This window comes from Stegostoma tigrinum, chromosome 4, assembly GCF_030684315.1.
Source record: "Stegostoma tigrinum isolate sSteTig4 chromosome 4, sSteTig4.hap1, whole genome shotgun sequence".
NCBI classification, from domain to species: Eukaryota; Metazoa; Chordata; class Chondrichthyes; order Orectolobiformes; family Stegostomatidae; genus Stegostoma; species Stegostoma tigrinum.
Window position 1 is genome coordinate 14246894 of NC_081357.1, and position 15232 is coordinate 14262125.

General features: G+C 44.5%; 1 protein-coding gene across 1 annotated transcript in view; it reads right to left on the minus strand.

Annotated features, from left to right (window-relative positions):
• Positions 1-15232, minus strand: part of kif6 (kinesin family member 6) — a 522710-nt gene that overhangs the window by 40320 nt on the left and 467158 nt on the right. The window contains exon 19 of the mRNA XM_048531738.2: positions 7926-8014. Within this exon, the coding sequence (XP_048387695.2) occupies positions 7926-8014 (89 nt within the window). The remainder of the gene's footprint in view (positions 1-7925; positions 8015-15232) is intronic.

Genomic DNA, 15232 nt, shown 5'->3' on the forward strand with positions numbered 1-15232 from the left:
AGTACTTAAAAAGCACCTATAATGCAAGACATCAAGAGTTAATTAATACACTATTTTGAAAGCTTTTCCATATAGCCAGTATTTTGCATGAAAATTATAGCATTGCTGATATTAACCTTTAAGCCCTCCTGTTCTACACTTCCATGTTTAAGTTAAACAATCAAAATCATTTAAACAACACATCAACTAATTGTTCTAGGATAGTGGAAACTGCAGACGCTGGAGAATCTGAGATAACAAGGTGTCGAAATGGATGAACACAGCAGGCCAAGCAGCATCAGAGGAGCAGGAAAGGTGATGTTTCGGGTCTGGAGCCTTTTTCAGAAAAGGATCCAGACCCGAAACGTCAGCTTTCCTGCTCCTCTGATGCTGCTTGGCCTGCTGTGTTCATCCAGCTCGACACCTTATTACATAATTGTTCTCTCCTCTTCAATTAAAACAGAAGCAATTTTATTTGTTTCTTTTTGTAACATGAAGCTCTAAGTGGTGGAATCTTGTGGATGATAATGATCACATTGCAGACAGAGAAGGCTATTCCTTCTATTTTCTACATGATCCTTGTCTGCTTGCATTTGTTGCAGAACAAGCTCGTGGTACAGTGTTGGACACAGCTCTCTAAGCGGTCATGTACAAGTCCTTAAGGCAGTTTTCTGTCAACCTAACTGATGAGAAATCTGACAACAAATCCCAGTGTAAGTTATTTGAGGTTGATTATGTGAACCCACTGTCTTGTGTCCATGAGATCATAAGATATAGAAGTAGAAGCAGACCGTTCAGTCTGCTACACCATTCAATGAGATCGTGGTTGATTTAATTGTCGTCAACTCCAACTTCCTTGCTTTTCCCCTCAGCCACTGATACCCTAAACATAAAGAAGAACTGTGGATGCTGGAAATCAGAAACAAAACCAGAAATTACTGGAAGAACTTAGCAGGTCTGGCAGCATCTGTGGAGAGAAAGCAGAGTTAATGTTTCAGGTCCAATGACACTTCTTCTCAGGACCCAGAGTTCTGTTTTTGTTTGTGGCCATTGATTCCCTCACTGATTAAAAATGTCCATCTCAGTCTTGAATATACAAAATGACCCAGAGTCAAAGCCCACTGTGTTAAAGAACTCCATAGGTTCATATTCCTCTGAGATTAGAAGTTCCTCCTCAACTCTGTCTTAAATGTGCAACCTCTTACTCTTAATCTCTTATGCCCTCCAGTCCTAGACTGTCCCTTGGGGGTGACAATCTTTCTGTTTCTACCTTGTCAAATCCTCTAAGAATCTTGCATGTTTCAATATCGCCTCTCATTCTTCTATATTCCAGAGTACAGGTTTACCTTCTCAACTTCTCCTCAGAAGACAGTCTCTCCACACCTGGTATCAGGCTACTGAACCTCCCTGGAATGCCTCCAATGTTGATGTATCTTTCCTTCGATAAGGGACCCAAAACTGTTTACAGTATTTCAGCTATAATACAACTAGTGCCTTGTACACAGTTTTATTCCCCTATTTTTATACTCCATTCCCTTTGAAATAAAGGCCAACATTCTATTTGCCTTTCCTGTTGCCTGCTGAACTTGGAAGCTAGCTTTTTTTAATTCATGGATAAGAACTCACAAAAACCTCTGTTCTATAGCTTTCTGCAGTCTTTATCCATTTAAATGATATTCAGCTCTTCTAATTTTATTGCCAAAATGCATGACCTCACATTTCACCACACTGTATTTCATCTGCCGATTTTTTTCCCAATAACTTTCTATATCCCTACGCAGGCTCTGTGCCATTGTTACCAGTTGCCTTCCCACCTATTTTTGTCATCTGTGAAGTTAGCTACAGCACATGCACTTTTCAAGTTATTAACGTATATTGTAAATAATCCGGGATTCACTGCCAACCATGTTTTGGTTGCAGAGCAGCAACCAGATGATGCTAAACCTCACACCTCTATCAAGAGCATTGACAGTTCAATGTAACATCCTTTGTCAACTCCATGAAAAAGAGATTTGATAATTAGTCCTTCAGTGCTTTTCGTAGGATCTTGTCTCATATAAAATAGTGGCAGCATTTTTTGTTACATGAAAAAGAGCAAGTGGACTTCAAAACAATTTCTTAAACTGGAAGTGAAGCACTTAGCAATAATTCTTGTCTGTTAGATTACATCATTTTCAACCCTAATAAGCCCAAATCATTTTGATCCAGATAAATAAACGTCTCAAATAAATTAAAGAGGTAAAATTTGCTTCACAGGAAACCACAGATCAACTGAAAAACATGTCATCAGAAGGGTAAAAAGTAAATGATGCACACAGATTCCATTTTCTTAGATCTCAGATCCGTTAAATTGTACATCACTATTAAACGCAGTAATACATTTCTGCTTGGAGTCAAATGTGCAGTAAACTAAAATATAATTAGATGCAGGGGCTTTTTTGAAGTCCATCTGCAAACACTTAGAATTACTAATGAATGATATAGTTCACAACATGTCAAAAAGAACTACTACATAATACCTGCTTAGCCCATATGCCTGGAATGTGGCTGAGATTTGGTTAACAGCAGAATGCAATGAGTTGGAATAAATGGACTATCCTCAGGCTCGCAGGCTGTGATTCCTGGTGTACTGCAGGGATCACGGTTGGGGCCCCGGCTGTTAACATTACAATATGGATAAGTGTTAGGTTATCCATTTTGGTAAGAGGAACAGATGTGTTGAATTTATTGATTGGGACCTCAGCGTCCTTGATCGTAAGTCACTGAAAGCTAGCAAGAAGGTGCTGAAAGTAGTTTGGAAGGGAAGAGGTTTAGAGTACAGAAATGAAGAAGTCTTGTATTAATTGGTTAGATTCTATCAAAAGTATTGTGTGCGGTCTGGTTCCCTTGCCTAGTGAAGGACATACGTAGTTCTGATGAAGGGTCACAGGATCCAAAATATTAACTCTGAGTTTTCTTCACAGATGTTGTCAGACCTGCTGAACCTTTCTAGCAAATTCTGCTTTTGTTCTGATCTACAACATCCACAGTTCTTTTGGTTTTTATTTGTTTAAGGATATACATGGCATTGAAGGAGCGTAACAAGAGGTTCGAAAGATTGACTCCTTGGGTGGTGGGCTTGTCTTATAAGGAGATAATGAGGAGACTTGGCCTCTGTCTTCTGGCATTTAGAAGAATGAGAGGTGATCTCACTGCCCCCACTGCTGCTTCAGTTTCCTGCTTGCAGCCTCTTCCCAACCCCTTTGCAGCTATTCTGTCTCCATCCAGACTCCTGCAATTACTCAATCAGCCCCTTGGCCTTTGCACCTTCTCTGAATCACTGCTGCTCCCTTGTACCCCATCTATAGTCATAGCGATGTACAGCATGGAAACAGACCCTTCGGCCCAACTCATCCATGCCAACCAGATATCTTAAATAAATCTAGTCCCATTTGTCAAAATTTGGCCCATATCCCTCTAAACCATTCCTATTCATATACCCATCAGATGGCTTTGAAATGCTGTAATTGTACCAGCGTCCATCACTTCCTCTGGCAGCTCATTCCATACATGCACCACCCTCTACATGAAAAAGTTTCCCCTTACTTCTCTTAAATCTTTCCCCTCTCACCTCAAACCTATTCCCTGTAGTTTTGGAGGAAAGGCCTTGGCTATTCACCCTATCCATGCCCCTCATGATTTTATAAACTTCTATAAGGTCCCCCTCAGCCTCCGATGCTCTGGGGAAAATAGACCCAGCCAATTCAACATCCCCCGATAGCTCAAACCCTCCAACACTGGCAACATCCTTCCAAATATTTTCTCGACCCTTTCAAGTTTCACAACATCTTTCCTATAGCAGCGAGGCTAGAATTGTACACAGTATTCCAAAAGTGGCCTAACCAATGTCCTATACAGCTGTAACATGACCAGTCCTGTACTCAATGCACTGACCATTAAAGGCAAGCATACCAAACACTTTCTTCATTATCTTATTTACCTACAGCTCCACTTTCAAGGAACTATGAACCTGCACTCTAAGGCCTCTTTGTTCAGCAACACTCCCGAGGACCTTACCATTAGGTATAAGTCCTGCCCTGATTTGTCTTTCAAAAATGTAGCACCTCACATTTATCTCAATTAAACTCCATCTGCCACCGATGTCAGATTCACCGGTCTATTGTTCCCTGGCTTTTCCTTACCACCTTTCTTAAATAGTGGCACCACGTTAGCCAAACTACATTCTTTCGGCAGCTATTGATGATACAACAATCTCAGCAAAGGGCCCAGCAATCCCTAGCTTTCGACAGAGTTCAAGGGTACACCTGATCAGGTCCCTGGGACTTATCCACCTTTACGCATTTAAACTGTCCAGCACCTCGCCCTCTGTAATATTTTCCAAGTTGTCGCTATTTCGCTCCCCACATTCTGCATCTGTATCTCCCATGCCCATGTCCTTCTCTAGAATAAACATTGATGCAAAATACTCCTTCAGTAGCTCCCCCTTCTCCTTCAGTTCCACACATAGGTGGCGTTGCTGATCTTTAAGGAATCCAATTCTCTCCCTGATTACTCTTTTGTCCTTAACGTATTTGTAGAATCCTTTTGGGTTCTCCTCATCCCTATTTGTCAAGGCTATCTCATATCCCCTTTTTGCCTTCCTAATTTCCCTCTTAAGTATACTCCTCCTGCCTTTAAACTCTTCCAGGGATTCACTTGATCCCTGCTTTCTATACCTGACGTATGTCTCCTTCTTTTTCTTGTCAAAAACCTCAATTTCCCTGGTCATTCAGCATTGCCTACACGTAATAGCCTTGTCCTTCACTCTAACAGGACTGCAGAGCTTAGATCTGATCCGTTGGTTGTAGGATTGCTTAGCTCTGTCTATCACTTGCAGCTTTCGCTGTTTGGTACGCAGTAATCCTGTTTGGTGGCTTCACCAAGTTGATACCTTATCTTCAGGTATGCCTGGTGCTGCTCCTGGCATGCCCTCCTGCACTCTCCATTGAACCAGGATTGATCCCCTGACTCAATGGTAACGGTTGAATGGGGGATATGCAGGGCCATGAGGTTACCGATTATGCTGGAGTACAATTTTGCTATTGTTGATGGCCCACAGGGCCTCATGGATGCCCAAGTCTGGAGTTGCTAGATCAGAGCGAGGTCTGTCCTATTTAGCACGGTGATAGTGCCACACAACACGATGGAGACTGTTCTCAGTGTGGAGGTGGGACTTTGTCTCCACAAGGACTGTGTGGCGGTCACTCTTACCGATACTGTCACGGACAGATGGAACTGCAGCCGGCAGATTAGTGAAGGTTATGACAAGTATGACTTTCCCTCTTGTTGGTTCCCTCACCACCTGCCGCAGACGCAGTCTAGGAGCTATGTCCTTTAGGACCCGGCCAGCTCGATCAGTAGTACTGCTGCCGAACCACTCTTGGTGTTGGATATTGAAATCCCCCATTCAGAGTATGTTTTGTGCCCTTGCTATCCTCAGTGCTTCCTCTAAGTGTTGTTCAACATTGAGGAGGAGTACTGATTCATCAGCTGTAGGAGAATGGCATGTGACAACCAGCAGGAGGTTTCCTTGCCTATGTTTGAGCTGCAGCCACGAGACTTCATGGGGTCCAGATGCAATGTTGAAGACTCCTAGGGTAACTCCCTCCCAACTGTATCCCACTGTGCCGCCACCTCTGCTGGGTCTGTCCTGCCGGTTGGATAGGGCATATCCAGCAATGGTGATGGTAGTGTCTGAAAGGTATGATTCTGTGAGTATGACTATGTCAGGCATAGATACAGTGGACGCGGAGAAGATGTTTCCATTGGCAGGAGAGACCAGGATGTGGGGAGGCACAGTTTCATTGTGAAGGGATGACTCTTTAGAACTGAGGAATTTCTTCAGCCGGAAGGTGGAGAATCGGTGGAATTCATTGACACGGAGGCCTTTGGAGGCCAAGCCATAAAAACAGAGATAAATTGGTTGAATAGTAAGGGAATCAAGGGTTTTGGGGAGATGGCAGGAGAATGGGGTTGAGAAACATATGAGACATGATCAAATGGCACAGCATACTCAATGAGCTGAATAGCCTAATTTTGTTCTTGTATTTTATGATCTTGTGGACTATCTCCATCCATACTCTAGAGACCTCCCTGTCGCTCACATTCCCCCGTTCTGCCTTGTACTGCCACCCACCCTTGTAGCCTCCCATCTCCCCATTACCTTGCAGCCTCTTGCGCACCCCCCTCCAATTCTTTTGTATTCGCTAATTTCATGTGCAGCCTTCCTTTTCTCCCTAAACACCTCTTGACCTGGCAGATGAACATCCGCCTCAATCCTGTCTCCTCTCCTGGTCCGTGCAAGAATACTGCATCTGGCCCCCAGAAAACACCTGTCTGCAGCTGGATCTCAGACCCGAACCTTCCCGCTCCTCGTGTTGGCTCCCAGACCCCATCTCCCACTGGATTCTCCCTGAGTGACTCTCTCACTTCTGACATTTACTTGTTTAACTGTTTGCTGCTCCTCCAGTCACAGGTTATGTCAGTGGCAAGCAGGGGAGAGAACCAGCCTGTGCCTGGGGAAACAGTTCATGGTTTCCTTCCATTCATTTTACAGGGGAAACTTTTCTCTGATTGTTTGGCCCAGTGAATGAATTTTCCATAGCTTTCCAAGGGTAAATTTGCCCACTGCCTTTGTGTATTTTAATCATCACTGCACCTTTTTTCATCATTGTGTAGTCAAAACCGAGGGGTGTCCTGTCTAACAACACGATGGAATACCTTCACCACGCAGACTGCTGCGGTTCAAGAAAGGCAGTCACTGGTATCTTCTTGAGGGAAACTAGGGAAAGGCAATAAATATTGGCCTCACCAACAATGACCAAATTCCAAGAAATGCATAAATAAAAACAAAAGTTGAATGCTGCCAAAACAACAGAAGATGTACATTAGCAAGAGTACCTTGCCTTGGCTATGTTTGAGAGGGCATTGAATCACTTCCTACACTTCAGAGCAAAAAAGGAAATAACAGTAAGTTTTGGCCTTGCTAGCAATATCCACATCATGGGAACAAATATTTTAAAAAGGTTCTTGCAACTGTGTAGGTAACACGGAATAATTCTGCCACATCAATTAAACAACATTTACGGACCACTTATTGGCATTTCTTTCCTCACTGGTGTTGTAAAAGCACTTCCAGTGATGCATGAACGTACCTGATAGCCTTTTAGGTGCTGTAAATTGACGTGGCAAAGCAATAATGTCTACTACGGAATTGTATTGTCGGCCCTCTTGCAGTGGTAAGTAAATCTGTCAACAGTGGTACCACTGCCAAGCGTTCCTTGAATAGAAAATCCTAAGAGGAAACTTCAATTATTTTGCAATAGATCATCTTTGGCAGGTAATCTCCCAAATCCACTTGGCAGGGAGCAGGATGGTGGGGGGTGTTGGGGTGTGAGGGGGAGGAGGGCTGTGGTAGTGGTGCTCAGTGACGGTGGAGAATCTAGACCAAAGAGAATGTTCTTCCTATTATTGCTTGATAGTGCATGGTCTGTTGATTACACAGCAGGTCCGTTGAAATTTTCTGCATGGTCGCCTTGACACATGCCTGAAATGGAAAGTTGGTTGTGTCACTGTGCAGTACACTCCAGATTGTTACTCGGTCAAACAGCTGCACAGTTTGGCGCAATAATTAGGATTGTCATCACATCAATCTGATTTCTGAAGTGAAAGGCTAACGGCTAACTAGCAGTTAGTTTGTAATACTTGAAAATCAGAACTAGTTTGACCTATGTAAAAAGACTAATGTGTTTGTATTCTGTTCTCGTCCTTTGAGTTTTTGCAAATCAAATCAAGCTAGTTATGAGTGTTTCAGAGTAAAAATCGGGTATTGGAAGGGAACACTTTTTCTAAAATATTTATGTCATGGCAGTGCATAAGGCATAGACTTTTAACATGCTATTTCTCACCTGCTGTGGTGCAGGCTCCCCTGGGAAGCTGTTGGAGTCACAGACTGTGTCTTACAGGTGTTCTGACAGATGGCCTCAGACAGTTGTTCCTGTTCGGTTTAAAATAACAGAGCAAATGTAAAGTAGTAAACTATTCATGAGACACTTACTTAAACAAAAAGCTCCACACAGCCAGGTTTTGAGGCTCAGATTAAAAAACACAGATGTTGCTAACAGAAGTTAATCGATGCCAGGTTGGATCTGCAGGTCTTAAATTTCCGTCTTCCAATTAACATATGCAGGTGTTAGGTGCATTTTAATACATACATACTTTTATCTTTTGAAAGGCTTTATGGAAGAATTTAACTTCAAATTGTTACTACCTAAGCTACTGTTGGTGCACAAATTGTAAAGAGTTACAGTGTGGTTAATCAATGTAGATGGGCTGCTTGGGCTACAACTGAAAATATTTCTCAGACACCGCATTATAGTGGACAGAAGTGACAACATCATGATCACTGTCACTGATGATGATCAAGTCGGCAATACATGTCTCATTTTAAATTGTACCTTCTAGTGAGGCAAGGGTACGTTTTAATAAAACTAAAAACTTGCAATTTTTAAAAGTCACCCTTTGTAATTAATTAAACAGTCAGCCATGACAAGGTATCTGTGATGTGCAGTCAAGGTCCAAACTAAAGCATTCACAGAAGGCTGTTTCAAAGTCTTATTGAAAACTCAATTGAAAACATGCAGTCTCAATGAAAGTTCATTGTTCATATGATTCAAAGTTATGCTGGAGAAACTTTAATAAAGACAAAATAATCTACTCTGCACTATAATTTTTGGTTTCTTGGCATTAGCTGCCTGAATATGGACTAGAGGGAGCCTATCTCTTTGAGCTTGAGCCTAAAACAGAATTACAGCTTATGGATAACAAAGTGTGGAGCTGGATGAACACAGCAGGCCAAGCAGCATCTCAGGAGCACAAACGCTGACGTTTCAGGCCTCGACCCTTCATCAGAGAGGGGGATGGGGAGAGGGAACTGGAATAAATAGGGAGAGAGGGGGAGGCGGACCGAAGATGGCGAGAAAAGAAGATAGGTGGAGAGGAGTGTATAGGTGAGGAGGTGGGGAGGGGATAGGTCAGTCCAGGGAAGACGGACAGGTCAAGGAAGTGGGATGAGGTGGTAGGTAGGAAATGGAGGTGCGGCTTGGGGTGGGAGGAAGGGATGGGTGAGAGGAAGAACAGGCTAGGGAAGCGGAGACAGGGTGGGCTGGTTATGTGATGCAGTGGGGGGAGGGGACGAGTTGGGCTGGATTTGGGATGCAGTGGGGGAAGGGGAGATTTTGAAGCTTGTGAAGTCCACATTGATACCATTGGGCTGCAGGGTTCCCAAGCGGAATATGAGTTGCTGTTCCTGCAACCTTCGGGTGGCATCATTGTGGCACTGCAGGAGGCCCATGATGGACATGTCATCTGAGGAATGGGAGGGGGAGTTAAAATGGCTCGCGACTGGGAGGTGCAGTTGTTTGTTGCGAACCGAGCGGAGGTGTTCTGCAAAGCGGTCCCCAAGCCTCCGCTTGGTTTCCCCATTGTAGAGGAAGCCACACCTGGTACAATGGTTACAATATACCACATTGGCAGGTGTGCAGGTGAACACCTGCTTGATATGGAAGGTCATCTTGGGGCCTGGGATGGGGTGAGGGAGGAGGTGTGGGGGAAGTGTAGCATTTCCTGTGGTTGCAGGGGTAGGTGCCGGGTGTGGTGGGGTTGGAGGGGATTGTGGAGCGAACAAGGGAGTCACGGAGAGAGTGGTCTCTCCGGAAAGCAGACAAGGGTGGGGATGGAAAGCTAGCTTGGTTGGTGGGGTCGGATTGTAGATGGCGGAAGTGTCGGAGGATGATGCGTTGTATCCGGAGGTATCCACTCCTGCACATCCCAGATGTCCGCGTTCTTCAAGGACCGCAACATCCCCCCCCGCAGTGGTCGAGAACGCCCTTGACCGTGTCTCCCGCATTTCCCACAACACATCATTCACACCCCGCCCCCACCACAACCGCCCCCAGAGGATCCCCCTCATTCTCACACACCACCCCACCAACCTCCGGATACAACTCATCATCCTCCGACACTTCCGCCATCTACAATCCGACCCCACCACCCAAGACATTTTTCCATCCCCACCCTTGTTTGCCTTCCGGAGAGGCCACTCTCTCCGCGACTCCCTTGTCCGCTCCACACTCCCCTCCAACCCCACCACACCCGGCACCTTCCCCTGCAACCGCAGGAAGTGCTACACTTGCCTCTACACCTTCTCCCTCACCCCTATCCCAGGCCCCAAGATGACCTTCCATATCAAGCAGATGTTCACCTGCACATCTGCCAATGTGGTATACTGCATCCACTGTACCGGTGTGGCTTCCTCTACATTGGGGAAACCAAGCGGAGGCTTGGGGACTGCTTTGCAGAACACCTACGCTCCGTTCGCAACAAACAACTGCACCTCCCAGTCGTGAACCATTTTAACTCCCCCTCCTATTCTTTAGATGACATGTCCATCATGGGCCTCCTGCACTGCTACAATGATACCACCCGAAGGTTGCAGGAACAGCAACTCATATTCCGCTTGGGAACCCTGCAGCCTAATGGTATCAATGTGGACTTCACAAGCTTCAAAATCTCCCCTCCCCCCACTGCATCCCAATACCAGCCCAGCTCGTCCCCTCCCCCCACTGCATCCCAATACCAGTCCAGCCTGTCTCCGCTTCCCTCACCTGTTCTTCCTCTCACCCATTCCTTCCTCCCACCCCAAGCTGCACCTCCATCTGCAACCTACTAACCTCATCCCACCTCCTTGACCTGTCCGTCTTCCCTGGACTGACCTATCCCCTCCTTACCTCCCCACCAATACTCTCCTCTCTACCTATCTTCTTTTCTCTCCATCTTCGGTCCACCTCCCCCTCTCTCCCTATTTATTCCAGTTCCCTCTCCCCATCCCCCTCTCTGATGAAGGGTCTAGGCCTGAAATGTCAGCTTTTGTGCTCCTGAGATGCTGCTTGGCCTGCTGTGTTCATCCGGCTCCACACTTTGTTATCTTGGATTCTCCAGCATCTGCAGTTCCCATTATCACTGACCCAGCTTATGGAATCAGTTCACAGCCCTGACTGCTATATAGATAGATATCTAAATACGTATGAATAGACCAATTAAAGAAATGTATGTCTACAACAGTAGCAGTTTTAGTCATCCAGAAATATAAAGGAATGGGGAACGATTTCTGGTAAGCAAGGCACTGTAAATTCTTTCTGCAATGTGGGTAATATTATCATAACACAATGACACACAGCAACATCTCCACTGCGTTGACTTACCCATACTGGTAATCATGATAAGCCACCTGACATTTTGTCTGTGTCAGTGCGTCGTATTGGAGAAATAATGCATTTACATGATCTAGTTCTGGATAATGAAGCAGTCTAATCAGTGACCTAAAGGTAGGAGAAATTCATCATACAGCCATTTTGCATCTAGGTTGCAGCTGTTCAAGCTTGCCACCCCAAACTGTGAACTGTTTGCTTGCTTGAAGAAGGTAGCTGTACCAGGCAAACTGGGACCCTATGTTGCACCCAGAATCTGAATGCAAAAATTGTTGGAGCTTTCACAATGTAAACACCACTTAGTTGTAAGAGGGCTCAGCAACATAACCTATAGTGACTTATAGACAGTCACATTATACATATTGTTACACTCATATTGGGCTGAAGTTTTCAATTTTCCAGACTCCGAATAATGTGGGACATGGCTGGACAGTCGGAAATATATGGTCAGAATAAAAAAAAAGATTCTCAATGTCAACGAGAAAGAATTTTCAACACAAAGTTTAACAACTAGATCAGAACTTCGATGGTGAGTGGCTAGGGACTCTATTTACACCAATTAACATTTCGTCATCGCATAATCTTGTCTCATTTATATACAGATTCCAGAGAGAAACTAGAAGTCATCAATTCCAGCCTTGAAAGTCAGAGCGGTTACCTAGCTGCTACAGCTGGCCAGCATTTTTCAGTCTTCCCAAACATCTGCGGGCAGAGATATGATACAATTCAACACTTCAAAACTGTGCTTTTGAGATCACCTACGCTTTACATTGCGATGCTGATGTCAGGCTGCCTTGCACACAGGGACAAGAACCCGTCTCATGCATCAAAACAGGGTGCAACTCCCGTTCTTAGCTTGTTCTCTTATCGCTCACTCACTTTGCACTCACTTGGATGCTCACAGCATCTCTGCCTTACCGCGGTTTGCCTTTTTGCATATGCACTTCATTCAAAACCTACAGGCCCATGGCAGTTCGGCCTTGCCTTATAGCGTGGGCAGAAAGCCAGGTTTGCCAGCAATGACCAACTAAGGAGGTGGAGGTGTTGCTGTATGGCATCGTGCTACGTTGCAACCCTGCGTGTGTCTACAGATTACGTGGCAGAGGCACTGTGTATGCTTCAGCCAGACGGCCATGTTTGAAAGTCTAAGCCCTGTCAGGTAGCCTATGATCAGGCAGGTTGTACCATCACAGTCAGTCAAGAGTAACGTTCGGTCTCAATCCAGGAAGTGGGTCGTGGTCAGCCAGCTCAATGCTATCAGCATCTGGGGATCTGTGTCACTACTGTCCAAAGAGTGAGCTACCGACAGTCCTGCAGGTTGAGTCCACCCAGTCCATGTATTATCAGCAAATCAATTGGGAAGTTGTGCAGAGATCTGACAGGGATCTGGCCTGTGAACAGTCATGGCTGCCATTCCGAGTCTGTCGGTGAGGTGAGCTACAATCAATCCTGGGGTTTTGTGCTTTAAAGGTCAAGAGTGGGCATCAGGGGCCAGTCCTGTGCTGGGGAAATTCTGTAGGCAAAATTGTGTGGTCAATGTCCATCCTTATTCCAGCTATATATTCACTGACAACACCACCATTGTAGGCCACATTGCAAACAATGATGATCCAGAATATTGGAAAGAGATAGGGCGCTCAGTGGCAAGGTGTAAATATAACAATCTCCCCCTCAATATCAGCAAAACTAAAGAGCTGATCATTGACTTCGAATCAAGACAGAGGGTATCTTTCTACTTTAGTGGTGCTGAGGTGATAATGGTCAACAGTGTCAAGTTCCTAGGAGGATGATCAGCAACAATCTGTTCTGGTTTAATCAAGTTGACGTGATGGTCAAGAAAGCACAACGATGTCTCTACTTCCTCAGGACGCGAAGGAAGTTCGGCCGGTCCATGAAGACTCCTAATTTTTTTTATCAATGCACCATAGAAAGCATTCTATCCAAAAGCATTAGGCTTGGAATGACAACTGCTCTGCCCAGGACTGTAAAAAACTACAGAGTGTTGTGAATACAGCTCAGTCCATCATACAAGCTAACTTTCCATCCATTGACTCCATCTATACTTTTCAGAGCCTTGGGAAGGCAAGCAACATAATCAAAGACCACTCCAACCCAACTGTAATCTCTTCCATGTCTTCCACTGGGTAGAAGATACAAAAGCTTAAACACAAGTACCAACTGATTCAAGAACAGCTTTTCCTTGTTATTAGACTTCTGTGTGGAGCTCTAAAGTTTTAAATTTAAGGTTGACCTCACTCTTCCTGCACCCTTTGTGCAGCCTTAACATTGTATTCCTCACTCTTTTCTATCACTCTAATATACTTTGTCTGTTATGATCTGCTTGTACTGCATGCAAAATAAAAAAAAACTTTTCACTGTACCTAGGTACATGTGACAATAATAAATCAAACCAAATAGGCTGGAGGCAGCATGCTTGAATGGAGGGTAACTGCACATATAAGGGAATAGTATAACATTACAGAATGCAAGAGCATGAGCTACTTTGGGATAGGAAGGAGTTCAGTGATGGTTACCACATTCTGGATTTGATTTGGGGGAGGGGGAGGAAATAGTGCATGACTTTGTTAGCCTTTCTTCCGCAGTAAGCCTGGGTTCTCAGGTAAACTAGCTAGATGAACAGTTAAAAACAAGTCTAAATAAAACAAAGGACTTCAATGCTGGAAATCTGAAATCAAATTCAGAATTGCAGGAGAAACTCAAGGGGACCTATCAGCATCTGTGAAGAGAAAGAACAGCTAATGGTGCCAGTGACCTTTTCAGAATTGAATTCCTTAATGCCTGAAAGGAACAGAAAAGTTCCCAGTTAGAACATCGAATGAGCTGAAGTATGAAGTGAAACTGAGGCCATGGAAATTCTGAGCTAGCATTAGCCGGTGCTGGTGGAGAGATGGAAAGTGTGCATGGCACTGAGCATAGATCTCAGAGGGCAGAGGAGCACTGTAAATCATGAAGAGATCTGGTATCCTGGGTGGATTTGAAACACAAAGGATGGAACTTCAGTTGGAATCCACGTGGAGTGAGTCTGAGCCTGAGACAGTCACCAAGGAATGAGATGTAGCTTTAAAAGCAAGTTTTGGAAAATACCTTGTCAATCACCAAGAGCAACAACCAAAGTAATGATGGTGAACAACAAGAAAGAGTAGAATGGAAATCTAAATCAGAGAGAGGGGCAGAAATTCTTCAAGGTGGGCATACCTAAGAAAGATGTAGCCGTGAATTAAACACTGAAATAAAACAACGAACTACAGAGGCTGGAAGTTTGAACTAAAACAGAAGTTGCTGGAGAAACTCATCAAGTCTGGCAGCATCTGTGGAGAGAAAGAGGAGTTAATGTTTTGGGTCCAATGACCGCTCTTCAGCCTCCTCCAGATGAGCCAGACACAGTCCCATTTCCGAATGAGGGTATTCTGGGAAACCACTACAAAACTGTGACAAGTCCTGGACCATTCTGAGCACAGGGTGCTTTGGACAGGGCACATATTGTGTTGAGAATGCTTTATTATAATGTGGCTGATTTCATTCATAGAAAAGTTTTGACTCCGTCTATGCCCAAGTCACTTATGATCATCGGAACCATATTTTAGAAGTCTGTGTTGTGTACACTGGAAGTTGCCATGATGCTTACATCCTTAATAACTCTTGGGGTTCCTGATTCATTTCAAGGGTCAGGCGCCTTACAAAGATTTCTACTCAAAGACAAGGGCTCCCCTCTCTAACCGTGACTGATGATTCCATTACAAAAGTGCATTTCATTGACTGAGGCTAAGCGTATAGCATGGATACAATGCAGCTCATTCTTCCAACAGGGCCAAAGTGAGCAGGCATAAGGATTCCTCAAGATAAGATTTGAATGACAGCACACAGGAGTAGCAGGTCACCAGGAAGGATAATGGAATGTTGGCCCTAATTTCAAGGGGATTAGAGTA